The following is a 17,458-nucleotide window of genomic DNA, read 5'->3' as shown; positions in this document are numbered from 1 at the left end:
AAGCACAACTCATGATCCGTCTGAGCCGAGTGTGCAAGCGAGAGCGTGGAACAAGAAAATATATAACGTATGCGTATCGGGATGCCCGATAGAAGTAATAACTAAAACTATTTTATGTTGAACTATTCAATATTTAAATTATTTAAATAGTAGTACATCTATCCTCCGATTTACACGGTAGATACGTTCCTGAGAAAACCGTGTAAATCGAAAATTAAAAATTTTCAAGTCAAAACCGTGTAAATCGAAATATAATATAAAATAATATTGCTATTTAACAGTTTTTATTTAATTACAATACATTAAACAGAAGAACAAAAAATAAAACCAGTGGTGCTTTATTATCATTCATCATTGTCAGAAATTACTCTCATTCTTTTTTTCAGAATCGAAGGTTCGAATTCACTTACATCACTCGAAGATATTTGTGCCGATTCGATGTTTGAAGCAGAAATATTTACATTATGAGAGATGGTAATAAAATCAGTTATTAATAATTGCTTCGAATTTATTGTAAGATCTTTGTAAACTTCTTCATATTGAGCCAAGCAGCGATTTATGTCACGAGTGCGATAAAAACAAAAAAAAAACTTATTTGGAAAACCGTGTAAAAGCGAAAACGTGTAAAAAAAGTACCGTGTAAATCGGGGGTAGGTGTAGTTATATATATATTTTTTCTTAGTTAAAAATTCATAAATATTAGAATTTTGTGTATATACATTATTACTATCATTTAATTTTACAAAAGTAACAATTGGCATTTAGGTCATACGGTCGCTATCAAAAGTATATCTACCGCTCACTAAACACCGAAAAATGCAAAGAAAGGAGAGAGAAGAGTCTGTCCAGAATACGACTAGTAGTGTGTATTAGAATGCGAAAGAAGGGACCTGGCTACCGATGCCGTGTGCGTGAGAGTATCAATTTAAAACCGTCAAAGTAAACAAATAAAACTATCGATATCGATACTAATATTAAAGCAGAAACGCATCACTAGTGACACCTACTTTACTGGCCGGGACCCCTCCCACCGCCCGGGGCTTATCTGTGAAACCCTGTGCAGAAATATTTCATTTCGCCACCGGCACGTTTTTCTATGCAGCGTATAGCTTACGGCTCGGTGCTCGGTGCTCGGTGGCGGTCTCTGTGGAGGTCTCTTTTTATTTTATGTAACCCTGGTACCCGGTTACATATTTGTAAATGTCAGTTGGGCAAAAAGACTTTCTTTTTCTTTACCTACTTTTGGAGAGAGTAGTTAAGTTAGTTAGTTGTCAGGGTTGATAGATATATTGAATTTAAGTTTCTCGTTTGCATACAGATTATTAAAATAATTTTAGGTATATTGATTATGTTGAGAGAAAAAATACATATAGGAATAAATGTAAATTTTTATTAATTATTATTATTTATTGTAAAAATTTTGCTTTTCAATAATTATGATATTTATTATCTTTATAGAATTTAATTAATTATTATTATAAAATCTTTATTACTATTTCCACTCTTCATTTTGTAAAATATATATAATTATAGTCTATTTTTTATAGTATTGAATGACATAAAAAAAAATAACAAATACATATTTTTGTCCATATAAAAAAACGCTAAGCCAGGGATACTTATCGAATGCAGGAGTTGCAAATTGAATGGATCGCTAAAAATACTGCTGACGGCCATTTCCCCTCGGGTAAAATTTTCTTGTTTACAGCGTTACTATTTCATTTAATTTGCACAACGCATTTCAAATTGTGTTCAGATTTTTTTAGCCTTAACTATATATACTTATAAATATACCTTAAAATAGAAATAAACAATTAGAAAATGTACTAAAGTTAAAGGAACAAGACATTCACAGTCAGAAGATAGAACTATAACTGTGATAAATATTTACTTTTTTAACTGTATGTAATACATGCACGTGTTTATTTAAGTTAAGAAAAAACTATAGCGCAGAAAAAAATCTTTAGAGAAATTATACTTTTTGTAATTGAGAAGGATAAGAATATGGGAGACCTAATATTTTGTACATAAATTTAAAACCACATAGTCAAAATCCATATACATATAGGTTTTTCATAAATTTTCGTGTATCATCTATTTACTCCGTAGGTACTGCACAAAACAATATTCATAGTTCATACATAAATAATTATTATCTATACTTAAGTATATAATAAAGCTAAAGTTTAGTTGGTGAAGCTTATCTCAGGAACTACTAGTTGATAAAAGACTTTTTTGTTTATTAGTTGTGTCCATTTATCATTACAATATGACCCAATGTACCTGAGACAGAGTAACCTCAAGCACTCACTGTCATGTCACATGTGTCATACACAAACAATTCAAAAATTATTTCCATTTGACATTAGATTTGAGTTTGTTTTAAAGGCAAAGAACACACAGACAAATATTTTATACCTAAAACCTCCAAAGATTCTATCTGTCATACCAAAATCCGTATTTGGCAATTTAAACTGCCATACACCGTAAGTCAGTTCCACGCGCCGCGTACCAGGCGAGCAGCGCGCGCAGGCGGTGGCGGAGTAAATTAGGCGCGGAGTCGCTCGTGCCGCGCCGGTGCCGCGCACTCAGCGATATTGCTAACGGCCCGCTTCGGGTGCAGGGTTGTGCGCTGATTGAATGTTTATTGTTTTTTTTTCTTTAATGTTTTATAGAATCTCGCTTTTTCAATATTCATTTAGATGTGTAGGTGCAGGAAGTATGGTGTCAAAACATCCAATTCATTTTCAGTCAGAATTAAACAATCAGAATTATCGCGGGGCGGGGAGCGGGGTAATACAAAACAACTTATTAGAATCTACAATCATTACACTTATATTCAAATGCTGTCCCGGTTATTTTAAAATGTAGTAAAAAAGATAACAGTTACATGAATTTGGAATTATGCCTCTACGTATATGACTACGATGATATAAGAATTTTCCTTCGTTAACTAGTAAGTATTTCCTAATTTATCTCATATACATTTTGATCTTTAATTACGGAATCAGTGCCATTAGTATCGATTTTTTTAATAATGCAAAACAATAATTCTTTCAGATTGTTAATTCAGCTATCTTATTAACTATACGATATATAAAAAAAGGCACAAGACATTGTCATAATATCTAATACAGTTACCCTTATAGCAGTTAATATAAAACACCTCATTCCCGAAACACGCCCCAGATGGTAATGTATAGGATAGGAATATATATATAAAAAATAAATAATAGAGTGTGATTAATAAAGCGGTAGCCCTGGGCGCGGCGGGAACAAAGCAGCCGCGGCGAGCGCCACTCACCGCTCGGGTGTAGCGCGATTGAATCATTTTGATAGTAGCTTTTAAATATTGCTTAAGTTTAATTCATATATTCCTAAAACTATGTTTCATTGTAGCATTAACAAAGACGAAGGTACACTAACATTGATAAGAAGAGTGATAAGCAATCATCCATTTCTAAAGTAAATATTTATAGATCTACATACCGCTCTAGTGATAAATATTGCCGATCAGTAGGTAATATTTATCACTATAGCATTTTTTAAAGGTTATTATAAATCTATATATATAAAATCGAAAGGTCACTCACTCAAATCTCAGAAACTACAAGTGCAAGGAATCTCAAATTTTGCATAGGAGTTATTTATAAGACGTAGGTGCTCGCTAAGACGGGAATTTGCAAAATTCGGCTCCTAAGAGGTTATTTTGGGGTGGAAAGTTTGTATGAAACTTCGTTACTACAAATGCAAGGAGTCTCAAATTTTGCATGGACGTCACTTATAGGACGTAGGTACTCATAGAGACAGAAATTAATAATAACGTAGTTCACGCGGGGAAGCTGCGGGCGGGCCGCTAGTGTTTCATATATCAATGTAGATTTACTTATTGTCATGGTTGCGATGGATTTAACACAATACAGTGTTCTAAAGTTCGTATGGGAAAAAAATAACTTGTTTTACTACTAAGATGCTAAAATATTTATATGTGTCATACATTATATATTTACAAAACTCTTCTTTTACTGAGTAACTGACACACAAAGTACAGCATTATGCGACGTAGAACGCTGAAATTATAATTAATTAAGAAGTTGAAGTTAAGGGGGCCTTTAGTAATACACATAAGAACATAACAAAACATTAAATCCCTAATAATCTAGAAAAGGATAGAAAATTATAATAAAAGTAAAGTATTAAACCGTAGCGTGAGAGTTTCGCCGCATTACCCAATGATTCACCGAGGCGCGGCCCGACAACGCAGCGTCCCGTACATTGCGCTCCATAACCTCTACGTGCTCAGCTATACCTATAACCTATAGGTGTAGTATTGCAGATAGTTTTACGTTGAATCTTAAATACAGGTTCGATTTTAAATTACATGTTCTACTAAAATACATGTATTTTATATGTGAGTACATTGTACATGTATAGATATTGCGCGTTGAGTGGCGGAACTAATTTATATAACCTCAATTGGGAATCAAACCCACAAACTAGCAAGTCTTCAGTCGGACACAGAGTCGGCGACACGTCAGCCTCTTAAAAATTCAATGAAATCTGTGAAATTACTACAAATTATATGCGATACTACTAATATTGAAATATTAAGTTTGAAATATTAAGAATGAATTATAAGACAAAATAAAACTTCTTTTACATGACATTTCGGATATTAATAACAAATAGCAAATATAAGTATATTAGATACAATTACATCATACAAGATACATATTGATATTGAATATTGTAACTTATTATTTAGCTTATTTATGAACCGTATAAATTTTTAACAAGAGCAATAAAACTGTAAAAGTTTAAAAAATATTATAACTTATTGAAAATTGCAAAAGGTGTACTTAAAATGTACCGTTAATTCTTATTGCTAAGTAAAAATAAAATAATAACTATGTATTAAGATAGCTATACATTAACCAACATATTATGCTTAAATGTAGTTTCAAAGTGAATTGAGTTCTTCTTGCACTACCTATAAAAAAAACAATATTAAAATAGTCAGGTAGGTTAAAATAAACTTTTAGTATTGTGCAATACTACGATAATGATTTAATAACCACTCAAGATAACTAAATACGGTGTAGATAATATTATAAATTAAATAAATAGGTAGGATTTGGAATGTCTTATACCTAGTAAATACCACCTACTAAATAAATAAATACATCAGCTTCCCGCTGTATCCCGCTCACAGCAGGGTAGGCAGAAGTTTAATAAAATTTTATTGACCTACGTAAAACAATTATCAATCTTTTGCATAGCCATTGAAGGATTTATTAGATTTTTGTATTAATTAGATTTTTTTTTAATTAGAAAGCACCTAAAAGAATACTGAAACATATTGCGGAAGAATTATATTTTTTTATTATTAGTCAATGGAGAAACAGCTATTTCTTTATAGCAAGCTGCATCAATCAGGTTCCGTCAACCAGAATACAACTTCATTAAATAGGCGAAAACTCGGGAAATAAAGAAGCAAAATGGCCTGAGGATTTTGCATGTATAGGAAAAAATAAAGAAATATATAAATACGAGTATGCTAGACCATAAATACTTCAAATATATGCTAAACAAAAAACTATCTGATATTATTAAATAGACAAAAGAAGATGACGAAATTGTCACTTTAAATTCGACTCATACGCCGCTGGCTGGCTTTTGTATAAATATATTCCCATTAACGCCATCTTTTGTAGTGTCACGGAATTTCTTTGTAAAAATCCATATGATCTATAGACACTTCTTTCATGGTTATGAAGACTTGGTACAAATTCGACCTAATGAAGCAACACTGAAGCCCATTCGGACGAGAAAATTAATCTGCAAAAAAAATTGCCTTAAAGAAAAATATTTATGAAAAACATTTATTTTTTATTCTTTAGTCTATTTATCGTATCATATTTTTTTATAAGGGCATAAAATTAAAAAAAAGTAAATAAAATTAAATTTAGATAGACCCTGACTATTAAAAAAAACATACATAAAGTTAAAATTTTATTTAAAAAAATATATTATGTGAAATAAACCACAGCCTATAAATATTTTTTTTAAATATTTGTATATATTTCTAAATATCTACATTTTTTTATCAATTTTTCCCTTGCATGCCAACATAAAGAAAAAAACATAAATGACATAAGTCAGTCTCCAGCTCCACAGTATTTTTAGCTGTCTACTCATCAATGGCTACTAATCAAAGCTCAGGCGAAGAGCACATAACAACAAAATTGTCACCTAATTCATTGCAATAGAGTTCAAAATCAAAGAACAACATTATGTAAAGCTATTCCATCAAACCTCCTAAACATTCATGTTTTCCTAATAACTTGCGCACTGTTCGCGCAAGCCAGCGGACTAGTGCGCAAGTCGCGCGCTGGATGCGCGTGCGCCTTTCACTGTACTGCAAAAGGATGTACAAATCTTATATATTCAACATTCGAATATTAACCTTTTTTCGTTGGAAATAAGGTTTTTAATCGTATGTATGTATAATACTCGTCTTTTAGCATAAACAAACACCTGTTTTGAACTGATTTTTTTTCTTTTAATGGACATATTCTAAGAAGTATTGTATAAGAGAACGTTAGAAAATTCTTAGATTATTAGATTCGAATTTTAAAATAAATCTTTGAAAATGTTTAATTATATAAGTGTTAAAATCAAATAAATATAATAAATCAAATATTATTTCAAAAAATCGATTTGCAATAAGTATGAAAAAAACTACCATTTATAGGGAAATAAGGAGAAATTACTAAATACAATCTTGAATAAAACAACGATACATACATATGTATCAGGGGTATTGGACAAGTATTAATATTATTTATAAATATCAATTGTATCAGCGCCCTAAATTTATCAGCTTTGTAGCGGATAAATCACACATATATAATTTTTAAGTACCTATTTAAATAATTATTATTGCTTACATCATTATTTATATTATTATCTCATTGAAAGAGCTCAAAATTTTAGAACAAAAGAAAGCAAATATTAAGGAACTTTATGTTTTTCTTCTCCTGAAATAATAGACGTGACGTAACTTAGTGCACCCGAGAGACTAGATTCGTTCAATTATTTTTTCTATCCATACGTCTGGAATCTTTCAATTGACTTGTACCATTTACTGCTTGCTCACTTTGTGAGCCATTTTCATAGAAGACATCTTTCGTTTAATTAATTTGTTATATAAAATATATATTTCCAATTACAAATGAAAATTATACAGTATTAAATGTAACCTTCACTATAATAAATATACTTAATAGTCTATAATCAATTTAAGCATTCATTATTTTTAATTCTTTTTTAAAAAAGAATATGTCAGTTTTGCCAAAACCGAAATTTTGTGATTTAAATGAAAGCATAAAACATAATATGTACTATAAACCAGACCATGAAAATAAAGATACCTTGACAATTAAAATATACTTGATGTCGTCATAATATGACATATTCCAATTGGAATATCAAACACTTAAAAAAACCCCTTTTATCGTATCGCCAGTCTTTCAGAACACTCCCCTTTCAGCCGCGCCCAGTATCAGCATATTGGGCCTTAATGTTTCGAGTGACTGCCAGTATCGCGATCATCTGGAAAGCAAGGCCAAGTTGGCCTCGAAGAAACTGGGGGTCATCAATAGAGCGAGACGGTACTTCACGCCAAAACACCGATTGGCCCTATATAGGGCCCAGGTTCGGTCACACATGGAGTACTGTTCTCATCTCTTGTCTGGTGCACCCCAGTATCAGCTTGACCCATTTGATCGTATACAACGTAGAGCTGTTCGAATCATTAAGGACCCAGTAAGCTGTGAAAGGCTTGACATTTTGGCTCTGCGTAGAGACGTCTCCTCGCTGTGCGTTCTCTATCGCATTTATCATGGTGAGTGTTCTGAAGAACTGTTTGACCTGTTACCTGCCGCCGAATTTTCTAACCGCACAGCACGTCACAAACTTAAATATCATCCACACCATCTGGATACGTGGCACTCCACTACTGTGCGGTTTGGTAGAAATTTCCTTCCACGCGCCACCGAACTGTGGAACGATCTACCCGCGGCAGTGTTTCCAGGTTGGTACGATATGGGTACCTTTAAAAAGCGCGTCTATCTCCACCTCAAAGGCCGTTTTACCATAAAAAAAAATCTTCACACAAAATCCACAAACATTTCCCCAAAAGCCCTAAAAAATATACACTATTCTTAACTATCTCTATAATATCCCTCTAGAATAGCGGTATCGCAAGGCCACATTATCAGCTGCCCTGAATCCAGACGACCTGAATTTTTTACGGGTAATTAGTCATTTTTAACTAACCAGACCGTGGAAAAAAGATGAATTTGACATTAAACAAGATAATTAAAATATATAATCAAAATATAACAAGATGCATTCTAATAACAATATCAATATCTAATAATTAATAAATATATTTAAATATATATAAAACATAAAGAACTTTTCTTAAAGTATTCACGTCCCGTCTCTACAACGCCGTTATCGTACTATATAATCGCAACCCCTGAATCCAGACGATGGGCCCGACTGTTATGCAGGCAATTAGTGTCATCTATCTAACCAGACCATGGAAAAAAAGATATTTTGACAATAAATAATCCACAAATAAGTTTCTAATCTATATCCACCATATATGATAAAACACAATACAACTGCGATAACAAATTCTAATACACTATATATTTATCATCAAAAATCCCCCAAAAGTCATAAAAAATAATGCACAATTCTTAACGAAGCGACGCCGAAGTCCCATCTCTACAATGGCGTTATCGCAAGGCCGCATTATCGGCCGCCCTGAGTCCGGACGATCGGGCCGATTGTTTTGCGGGCAATTAGCGCCGGCCCGGCCCGCACGTGCCGGCCCGCGCTCAGGCCCGTCAGGCCGGCAGTGCATCGCGCGCGCCCCACGCGAGTGGCTGTGTGGGAAGTTCCGCGATCGCAACTAAAGCTGCCTGTTCACGTAAACTTTTTACTGATTATTATTAGTTTCGTTTGGAAAAACGGATTGTTTTCTAATTGGTTTTGGGTTGATTTCTGATTAGGTTTTTTTTGAGATTGTTTTGGTTTTGCGTTTTTTTGTTTGTTTTTTGTAGTTGTATGAAAAAATGTGATAATTTTGCAGAAATGCACAATTAATTTAATTTTAAATCAATCACTATTGTGCAATGAACCCGAGAATAAAGACCTTGTCAGAACATTTCCCCGTCACCGCCGGGAAAAGTTTTCGCAAAGTCCTTTCGGTCGGTGAGAAGTTGGCAGTCAAAAGTTCCCGTTCTCAAAGTTTTACGCACGCGAGTCTCCAAACTTTACGAATTCGAAACTTTGTAGAAAACAATCCATAGGCAATTTCGGAGCGTTATTTCAGATGGACCAGTCGTACCTGGCGGGTATACAATTTTGTTGAACATTTTGTGAAGTGAACTAATAATTGAATGTACTGAAACAATGGGGTTGAACTTGTGAATGTTGTGTAGTGTCGGTTATTGTTAACAATGGCGGCCGCCATGATAAAAGACCGTGGACTGCGTAAAAAACTCACTCAGGAAGCCATACCCGAGAAAACACCCAAAAAACCTTCGAAGCGTAAATCGACGCCCAGTAGTTCCAAGAACGACAAGAAAAACGAGCAAAACAACAATAAAAGACCAAAAATACAGACGGGTGATCCAAAAGTGGACTTGTTCTCTACCTACCAGCCGTGGGTGATCCAAACGTATGGAGATTTGGCAAAAACGAAAACTATAACACTGAAAAAGTATGCGAGAATTTTGCGAACACTGCGCGGAGAGGAATGCAACAGTTCTGATAGCTCTAAATTTCGGTTTTGGGTGAAGGCGAAGGGTTTCCACGTGGGCAGGCCGACGGGGTACGACGCGAAGCCCGCCGACGGCATCGTCTGCAGGTACAGCGTCGCTGACGCCGAAGGCTGCAGCCGAGGGCCGGACGGGCAAGAGATCTACACGGGGTCGCAGAACGATCCTCCATTGTATATACCCACCCCGCCGTTAAAGGTAACGTTACATTTACTTTATATTATTAAATTAAATTTTACATTTATAAATGTTATTTGTATAATTTCAATAAAACATATTTTTGATTTTAGTATACGCATTAGAGAGTTTGATAGGTATATATTTTTTCATGATATTGCATTTCATTGTGACATCTTTAAAACTAAATATTTATAAACACTTCAAGATAACGCTGCTGCACTTATCAGTCAAATGCCGCTTGACTTTAGTAAATAATTATAAATAGGATATGGGTCTACACTAATTAAAATAAAACATATATAACAATTTTCAGCTAAGTTTTTAGAAATTATGGATTTTTGTTTTGTTAATATATATTTTGAACAGACGAGATAAGCACTAAGGACTGCATTAAATTAAAAAAAATGATTTTGTATTAATTATCTTTGAGCAGTCTTTCTGTTTGTAGAACTAACACCTATCTATAAGTAGTATTATAGCTGGTCATTCATAGTTAAGAAATTTAATAAATATTATAGTAACGCGCTTTTATCATGAAAAAAACTAACTAAATAATTTAAATCGTATGTAAACCTTTTTATAAAGATTTTTAGGCTAAATTAGATTCGCATCTACACAACCTGTTTATATCTACATAGGTACATGTAAGAATAAATTGTAAGGTGAAACTGTAACTCTACAATAATGTAAATTCGTTAAGATTTCTTATACAGCCCGGTGGAAATATTTGTGTATTGAAAATGGATAAAGGTTATTTTTTTTATTTATGTGGTATACTCGTATATCCGTGTAACTATCGACCCACACGCGTCCTCGCTTGCTAATTGTTATATTATGAACAGATTACACAAAATCTTTATATAAATTGTAGTTTATGTGTTACTTTAATGCATAAACTATATTACTGTAAAGCTTCATCTTAATCTGTTCTGTAGTTTTTGCGTGAAAGTTGAACAAACCTTCATTCTCATAAACTTTTACATTTACATAAGATTTTTTTATTATATTTTGTAAAAGATGTTTTTTTATCTGTATATATTATTTTTAAGCATTTTTTATACCTTATATTGTTGTTACTAAACTTCAAGCAAACTTTGTAAAAAAAAAACTGTCATCATTACAAAAAAAAACGACATACAAACAGGTGATGTGTGCCACCGCAGTACCAGGGTCGCATAATCACAGAGGAGATTACACGTCATTATAACGATTCATCGTTAAACGTGCTGTCATGAGTCAAACGTCTTTCGCAGTGCATTAGTGCTTTCGCCGGGACGCTGCCGCTGTGCTCATTTATAACACTAATGGGTAGCGGGTTTAAATCTAGATTGCATTTGCGGAAAAACGGATAAGTTTTATAAAAAAACCATTTAAAAATTGTTCCACGAATAGGTGGAACGATCTAAGACAGTCTTCTAAATTTTCTTGACATTTACTCGTATATATACAATATCGATATTGCGGGTAAGTATTTTTCTCAGTAGCGATTGAACCCACAGTCATCATTTTTTAGCAATTGTGCCACTGCACCATATTAACGATATAATCGTCAAAATATTATGCAGTTACTGAAGAATAATATTCTTACAGAAAGAAGGGTAGGCAGAGGGCTTCTACTTTTAAAACAATCCGTTCTCCACTTTCCGCCGAATTCTGGAAGCATTGTGTTGAGTGGCTGAACTCAACGCCGTGATTTTGCCTTGATTACAGAAATGAAAATAGTAAATATTACAAGTCCTTGAGTAAGAGTCGAACCCATAACCTGTCGCGTTTACAGGCACATGCGTGTGCCCCTGCGCGACGACTGATTCTTCTTAAAAAAATATAATATCTTAGTGGTAAAATGGTATTTAGTTTATTGTATTGTTTGTTATTTTGAATTTCAACGTTCGTTCCAAGTCTTTATTTTTTCACAATTTGAACAGGATGTAATCTGCGGAGACTTTAATAGCGCTGTTATCGCAGAAAGCGATTTGCTTTGCGAGTTATAAACGTACGAATGTGTACAGTGCCTACAGTGGATTTTATTATTTTGATGCCTTTCAGCTATATTACTTTAGAATAATGGAAACCGTTTTTAATTTTAACTTCATGGTACTTTAAACTTTGCTCAGATTGCATTTTAATATATTTATGACGGAGAATTTTAGTTAAACTTTAATAAAAAAGAACTGGTTGGACCAAATTAAATAAAATACTTTTGTTGTTGATATACCATCAACTACAGTATGCACACAGATATTGATCGATAATTCAATGAGACAAATACGTGAAAGACGAAATTAAGAAAAAAATATGATATTTTTTTATATTTTCACTTTACTCATCTCCTGCATCTTGTCGAACGGCTAACAAAACTATGTAACAAGTACAATTTTAGGAGGCCATGGTAGCACTGCGATATAGCCTGTCATTGTAACCGTGATGGTTGTGGGTCTGATCCAGCTGGAGTGAATTATTTTCATTATTCTAGCTCTGATATCAAGACAAAGCACGGCGTTGAGTTCCACCACTTAAAACAATATCACGAAAATTGCGCAGAAATTGGAAAATGGCGTGTCTTAGCACTAGGTTTCTTCTGTCTATTCTGCTATATGATGGATATAGCGTGAACATAAAATAATAGCGCCTGAGATTACGAAATCTGCTCTTCTAATAAGAAAAGTGCATCATTTCCCACAATACATACCCAATTTGTAACATTTCTAAAGAGAATAGAGTGACCTACCCCAATTTTTCTGTCTACCTCACAAAAACACAGTAAAAATACATTTAAAAGACATAAAAAACATACATCTACACCGTTTTACATGGAACAGTAATCGAATGTATACTGTATACCAAGCAAGCACTGGGCACGTCGCGTCCACTCGCCCGCTCTCATTTATTATTTGCGGCTTCATGTATATTAAAGCCGATGATCCCGCCAGGTCTCACCTGACTAGGCTTATTATTAATACTTTCCACTATCCCAGTTAAAAGCACTTGGCACGTTTTATCTCGGATTTTTAAAGTTTTATTTAAAACTGCATTGCGTTTTTTTTGGTTTGTTTTGTTTTTTATTTCTTTTTATTGTCGGCAGATAGTATGGTTTTCGTGGTGCTGTTTGAAACGGTATATTGATTGCAGGTTCCAATTATCAATAGAAATATATTTATTTTTTACCGTATAACAAATATAATTACTTAATAAACTCTCGACTATACCAAAAATAATTAAACTAATAATGATTATAATGATGATGTTATTTTACATTCATAGTACTTAATTGTGCCCACAGTCACTCCCTCCAACATCAATTACATTTAACTGTCATTAAATTAACAGAAGTTTTTTGGCGGGTTTTATGTAAAGTAATTTTTAATTCTGCGCATCTACCACATCTATCCGTAAAGAGGACATAATTTGAAGACACTGCTATTGTGAACACATCTTAACGCCGATTTAAATTACTAGAATGAAGATCGAACCTGCAACGATCCTATTTACAGTCAGACCATATACCACTGTGCCACGAACACCTCTTATGCAATTCACGTCAATAGTCGTCTCTGAGCGGCAGTTACCGCAGCAACGCTATACAGGCGGGATTACACGGGATGCCCGCGGGATAGAGCAATATCTATGCGTGCAGCGTCAACACGTGAAACTTTAAACAAACGCTTTTCAATTTATATTCGCCAGGCGAAGCGTGGTTTTAGCAAAAACGGGCTCTGAACAATGGGCGGCCGCAACGGCGATAAGGCTGCCACCATACTGTCGCTACGGACACAGTCTAGTTAGCACCGGTTCAATCAGGATTTTGAAGTAATCATAAGTACTTGTGATAAGTTTATTATGTTGTTATTTAAATATAAGTTTGTCTAGCTATACGTATACTTTATTTTTCTATCTCTATTTATTTTTATTTATTTATTTATATATGTAACTTTCGAAGTAAATATCTTACAATATATTTCTTTTTTACAATATTTTAAATAATAATATAGCTAGTAGGTATACAAAGCAACAGTGTAGAAAAGCCTAACCGAACGATCGATGTTCGGCTTGAACTTCTACGGTATTATGCGCTCCTGATGATTTGTATCGAAAGTATCGATGGAATTACTTCGATTAAATCGAGTTTATTACACGTTCTCGATTAATTAAACGACAATTTCCTATCGATATAGTCTTTTTTTCTAATATAAGGCTATCTTAGGTATTTTTTAATAATATTGTATTTATTTATTTATTTATTTTGTCATAACTAAGATGATGTCATAATGAGAATAAAGTCTCGAGAATTCGGGGGGGATGGAAGTGTTTTAATTGGAACGGAGTATTACCACTAGGTTCCCAAATACCCTCCCTACTCTGCTATGTACGAAAAACAGTGTGAAGCATAAGAAAAACATTTCAGAAGTTGACGAGATTCTGACGTCTTTCACTCTGTTCTCCGTTTCTGCTCATATAAGAGTTGTATGTCTTAAAACATTTTGTATTAAGCCCAAGTAATTTGTATACAGGATTTAAACAAAAATTTAACTTATATTGAACTAGAATTGAAATTACAATTTAAATATTTAAAAACAATACATACCTATACCATACCTTTTATATAATGCGACAGTCATTCATTTGTAACTTAATTAAGTTTGTTACTATGATATAACACACAATATCAGAAATAGCCCAATAACCCGGTACAAGGTAAGCACGTCGTTGAGTTCCGCAACTCAACACGCAATCCCTCCAGAATTCTAATCTTCGAGTGTCTTAACATTAAATTCCCAGGTTTCCTGTGCCTTCCTTGCTGCGTGCGGATACAGCGTGGAATTAAAAAAAAAGAAAAAATATTTATGAATCCTCTGAACTGCTAATATTACAAACAAACATTATATTTACATATATCTAGTTTTATCTGAAAACTTAATTATGGTTTATTCCTTTCTGTACGCACTTTCCACTTTCTTTATAACCTTAATATATGTTCAGCAAATATTTTAAAACTTTTATAACATAGGTACATTAACTCTACCACGAATAGAACCTAATACTACCGAACCTACTCTATAAAGCTGAATACTGAGCATGTACAAATAAATGAACTTTACATTTAAAATAAATGATCATTTCATTAATTACATCGTCTGTCGGTCGAGAGAGTCACACCCTGAGCATTGACAAGTCTTAATTACTTCCGCGTCTTCGGACCAGATTGTAACAGATTAGTACTACGAAGCGTGTAGGTACTCTTTATAAATGCGCCTAACGTTTGTTCGTCACGTCGGCAATCATTTTTATATGTATTTTTTTTTATATTTTCTATTATGTAATCACGAGAATCAATTTCGTGTTGTATGCTAAATACGTGCAAATTAAAGAAAAAAGATCTTTCAGTTTTGTTTTTCATTAATTTTTCTTTTTTCACGCTGTATCCCGCCCATAACTGGGTAGACAGAGGGATTCTCACTAGATTCTTTTCTCTTAACACTTTAAGGACACTTTTTTTGCCATTAAACCCTTCCTTTAAGGGATTGCGTATTGAATGGAAGAACTTAATGCCGCGCTTGCCTCGTTACTAAATCAAGGAATTAAAAATATAAAATATTTCATACCCCGAGTGGGAATTGAACCCTTAACCGTCACATTTACAGCCGTTTATGCTACTGCACTTCTTCTTCATCCTGGCATTAATCCCGGCTATTGCCAGGGTCTGCCTTCCTACACAACCTACTCCACTTTGCACGATCTTTTGCATCCTCGGTGGTTAGACCATTAGGACTCATGTCCTGCATCACGACATCCAACCAGCTATGCTACTGCACTACGACGGTATATCTTAGTACAAAATATTCACACAGAGTTGGATTCAGATATTAAACAACCATCAAGGCAGAGAAACAAGACTGAAAAGCGTAACACCAGCTTCAATTACTATATAAATACATACGAGTATGTATTTGTAAAACATTCGATACGTGCGAAATATTGATCGGATATTCGCATGTTACAGCGAAGGCTTACACGTTCGTCGATACAAAACCTATTTATAACACGCTATATACAAAGATATATAATATGCAAATATTAATATATATAATAATGTTAACAAAATAATTATAAAATCTAGATAAAAAGAAAATTTCAGATGCCATCGTGGCGCTGTGGTGTTAAAACCCACTCAATACCCATAACGGTTGTGGGTTTAATACCCACTCGGAAGTATGAATTATTTTTTATTTTCATTTTAATTGTTCTGGTAACGAGACAACACCACTCAGCTCTTCGAAACATTGCGTATGTTTCGAAGATTCGGCGGAAAATGATAAGGCATTGTGCTCCCTAATTTCGGTTAGGTTCCGTCTGTCTATCCAGGTAAGGGATATATACTATATACGGGATACAGCGTGAAGCTGAAAAAAAAAACAAAAATAAAATATTCACCGCGCGTCAGAATACGTAGCAGAACAGATATAATTCATCAGGCAATCGGCCAACGGGTGACGCGCCTGATTAAAATGAATGCCGCACCGCCCGCGGCGTGTTACCTGCCGTGACCAAGCGACGTGTTTTGACGGGACAACGCTACTTTAGTCTAAAATTGTTGACGTGCCTAAAATTTTGTTGTACTGAAATAATATATACCTTAGTTTTCTGTAATATATTGAAATTTTGTTTTTTTTTTTAATATATTTTTCTATTCATAATGGTAATGACAAGTAATAATAGTCACTAATATGACTTAAAATATTGATTTAGAAACAAAAAGGTTTGATATAAAATTGATTGTGGATATAAATTTATATTAATTACATAAAAAAAATTATAGATTTTTTTGTTAAGTATAAAACCCAGCCTAATAAATATTCCACAAAACAAAGCAATATGCAAGAAATAAAAGGCATTGTGATTAAGAGTCTAAGGGTCTTCAAGTCAAGTCTACATGGATAATAAAAAATGAACGCCTATCCCGTCCGCGTTACCAGCAATTAAATTATCACGCATCATCACAATCTGGATATTACGTCGTTTACCACCCTTTAAATAGAAAAACCCAATCTGTCAGCGGTTTTAACGAAAAAATCCTTTATATGCTGTAAATATTGATTGGCCAAAAAGGTATACGCAAATATTGGCGGGCTCGTTAAAAAAATTGGGTATTATTTTAATTTTCATAAGTATGGCAGAATCGATTTTAGCCTTTGCCATTTTGTTTTTTAGATAATGTCAGAATTCATTGGTGTTGTTTCCAAAAAAAAAGTTATTTGTAAATACTTGTTAGTTTTATTTAGAAGCATACCGCTCTTGGTCGTTGCCCAAACAAAAAATAAGAAGTGAAATATATCAATGTTTGCGGAAAAACTATTTACGAACTGCGATAGTATGTCCTGAAATATTTCAAACATTGCAAACACGTCATTGCTGCACAAAATTAT

General features: G+C 33.6%; 1 protein-coding gene across 6 annotated transcripts in view; it reads left to right on the top strand.

The window, feature by feature from the left end:
- Nucleotides 1-8,877: 8,877 nt before the first annotated feature.
- The window catches only part of LOC146533389 (nucleolar protein 4), a 148,979-nt gene continuing 140,398 nt past the window's right edge, over nucleotides 8,878-17,458 (top strand). For 5 of the 6 annotated variants that reach the window (XM_085194628.1, XM_085194627.1, XM_085194625.1 and 2 more), the window contains exons 1-2: nucleotides 8,878-9,004; nucleotides 9,410-10,055. In XM_085194628.1, coding sequence (XP_085050754.1) covers nucleotides 9,537-10,055 — 519 coding nt within the window. In that variant the 5' untranslated portion in view covers nucleotides 8,878-9,004; nucleotides 9,410-9,536. Of the gene's footprint in view, nucleotides 9,005-9,391; nucleotides 10,056-17,458 lie in introns of those variants that run through there. The other variant, XM_085194624.1, reaches the window with a different exon arrangement.

The sequence above is a fragment of the Heliconius melpomene genome, chromosome 12, assembly GCF_056956725.1.
Source record: "Heliconius melpomene rosina isolate 202511_hmr_F chromosome 12, ASM5695672v1, whole genome shotgun sequence".
Classification (NCBI taxonomy): Eukaryota; Metazoa; Arthropoda; class Insecta; order Lepidoptera; family Nymphalidae; genus Heliconius; species Heliconius melpomene.
The sequence above is the reverse complement of the archived record's forward strand: the minus strand, read 5'-3'. Positions and strand labels throughout refer to the sequence as shown.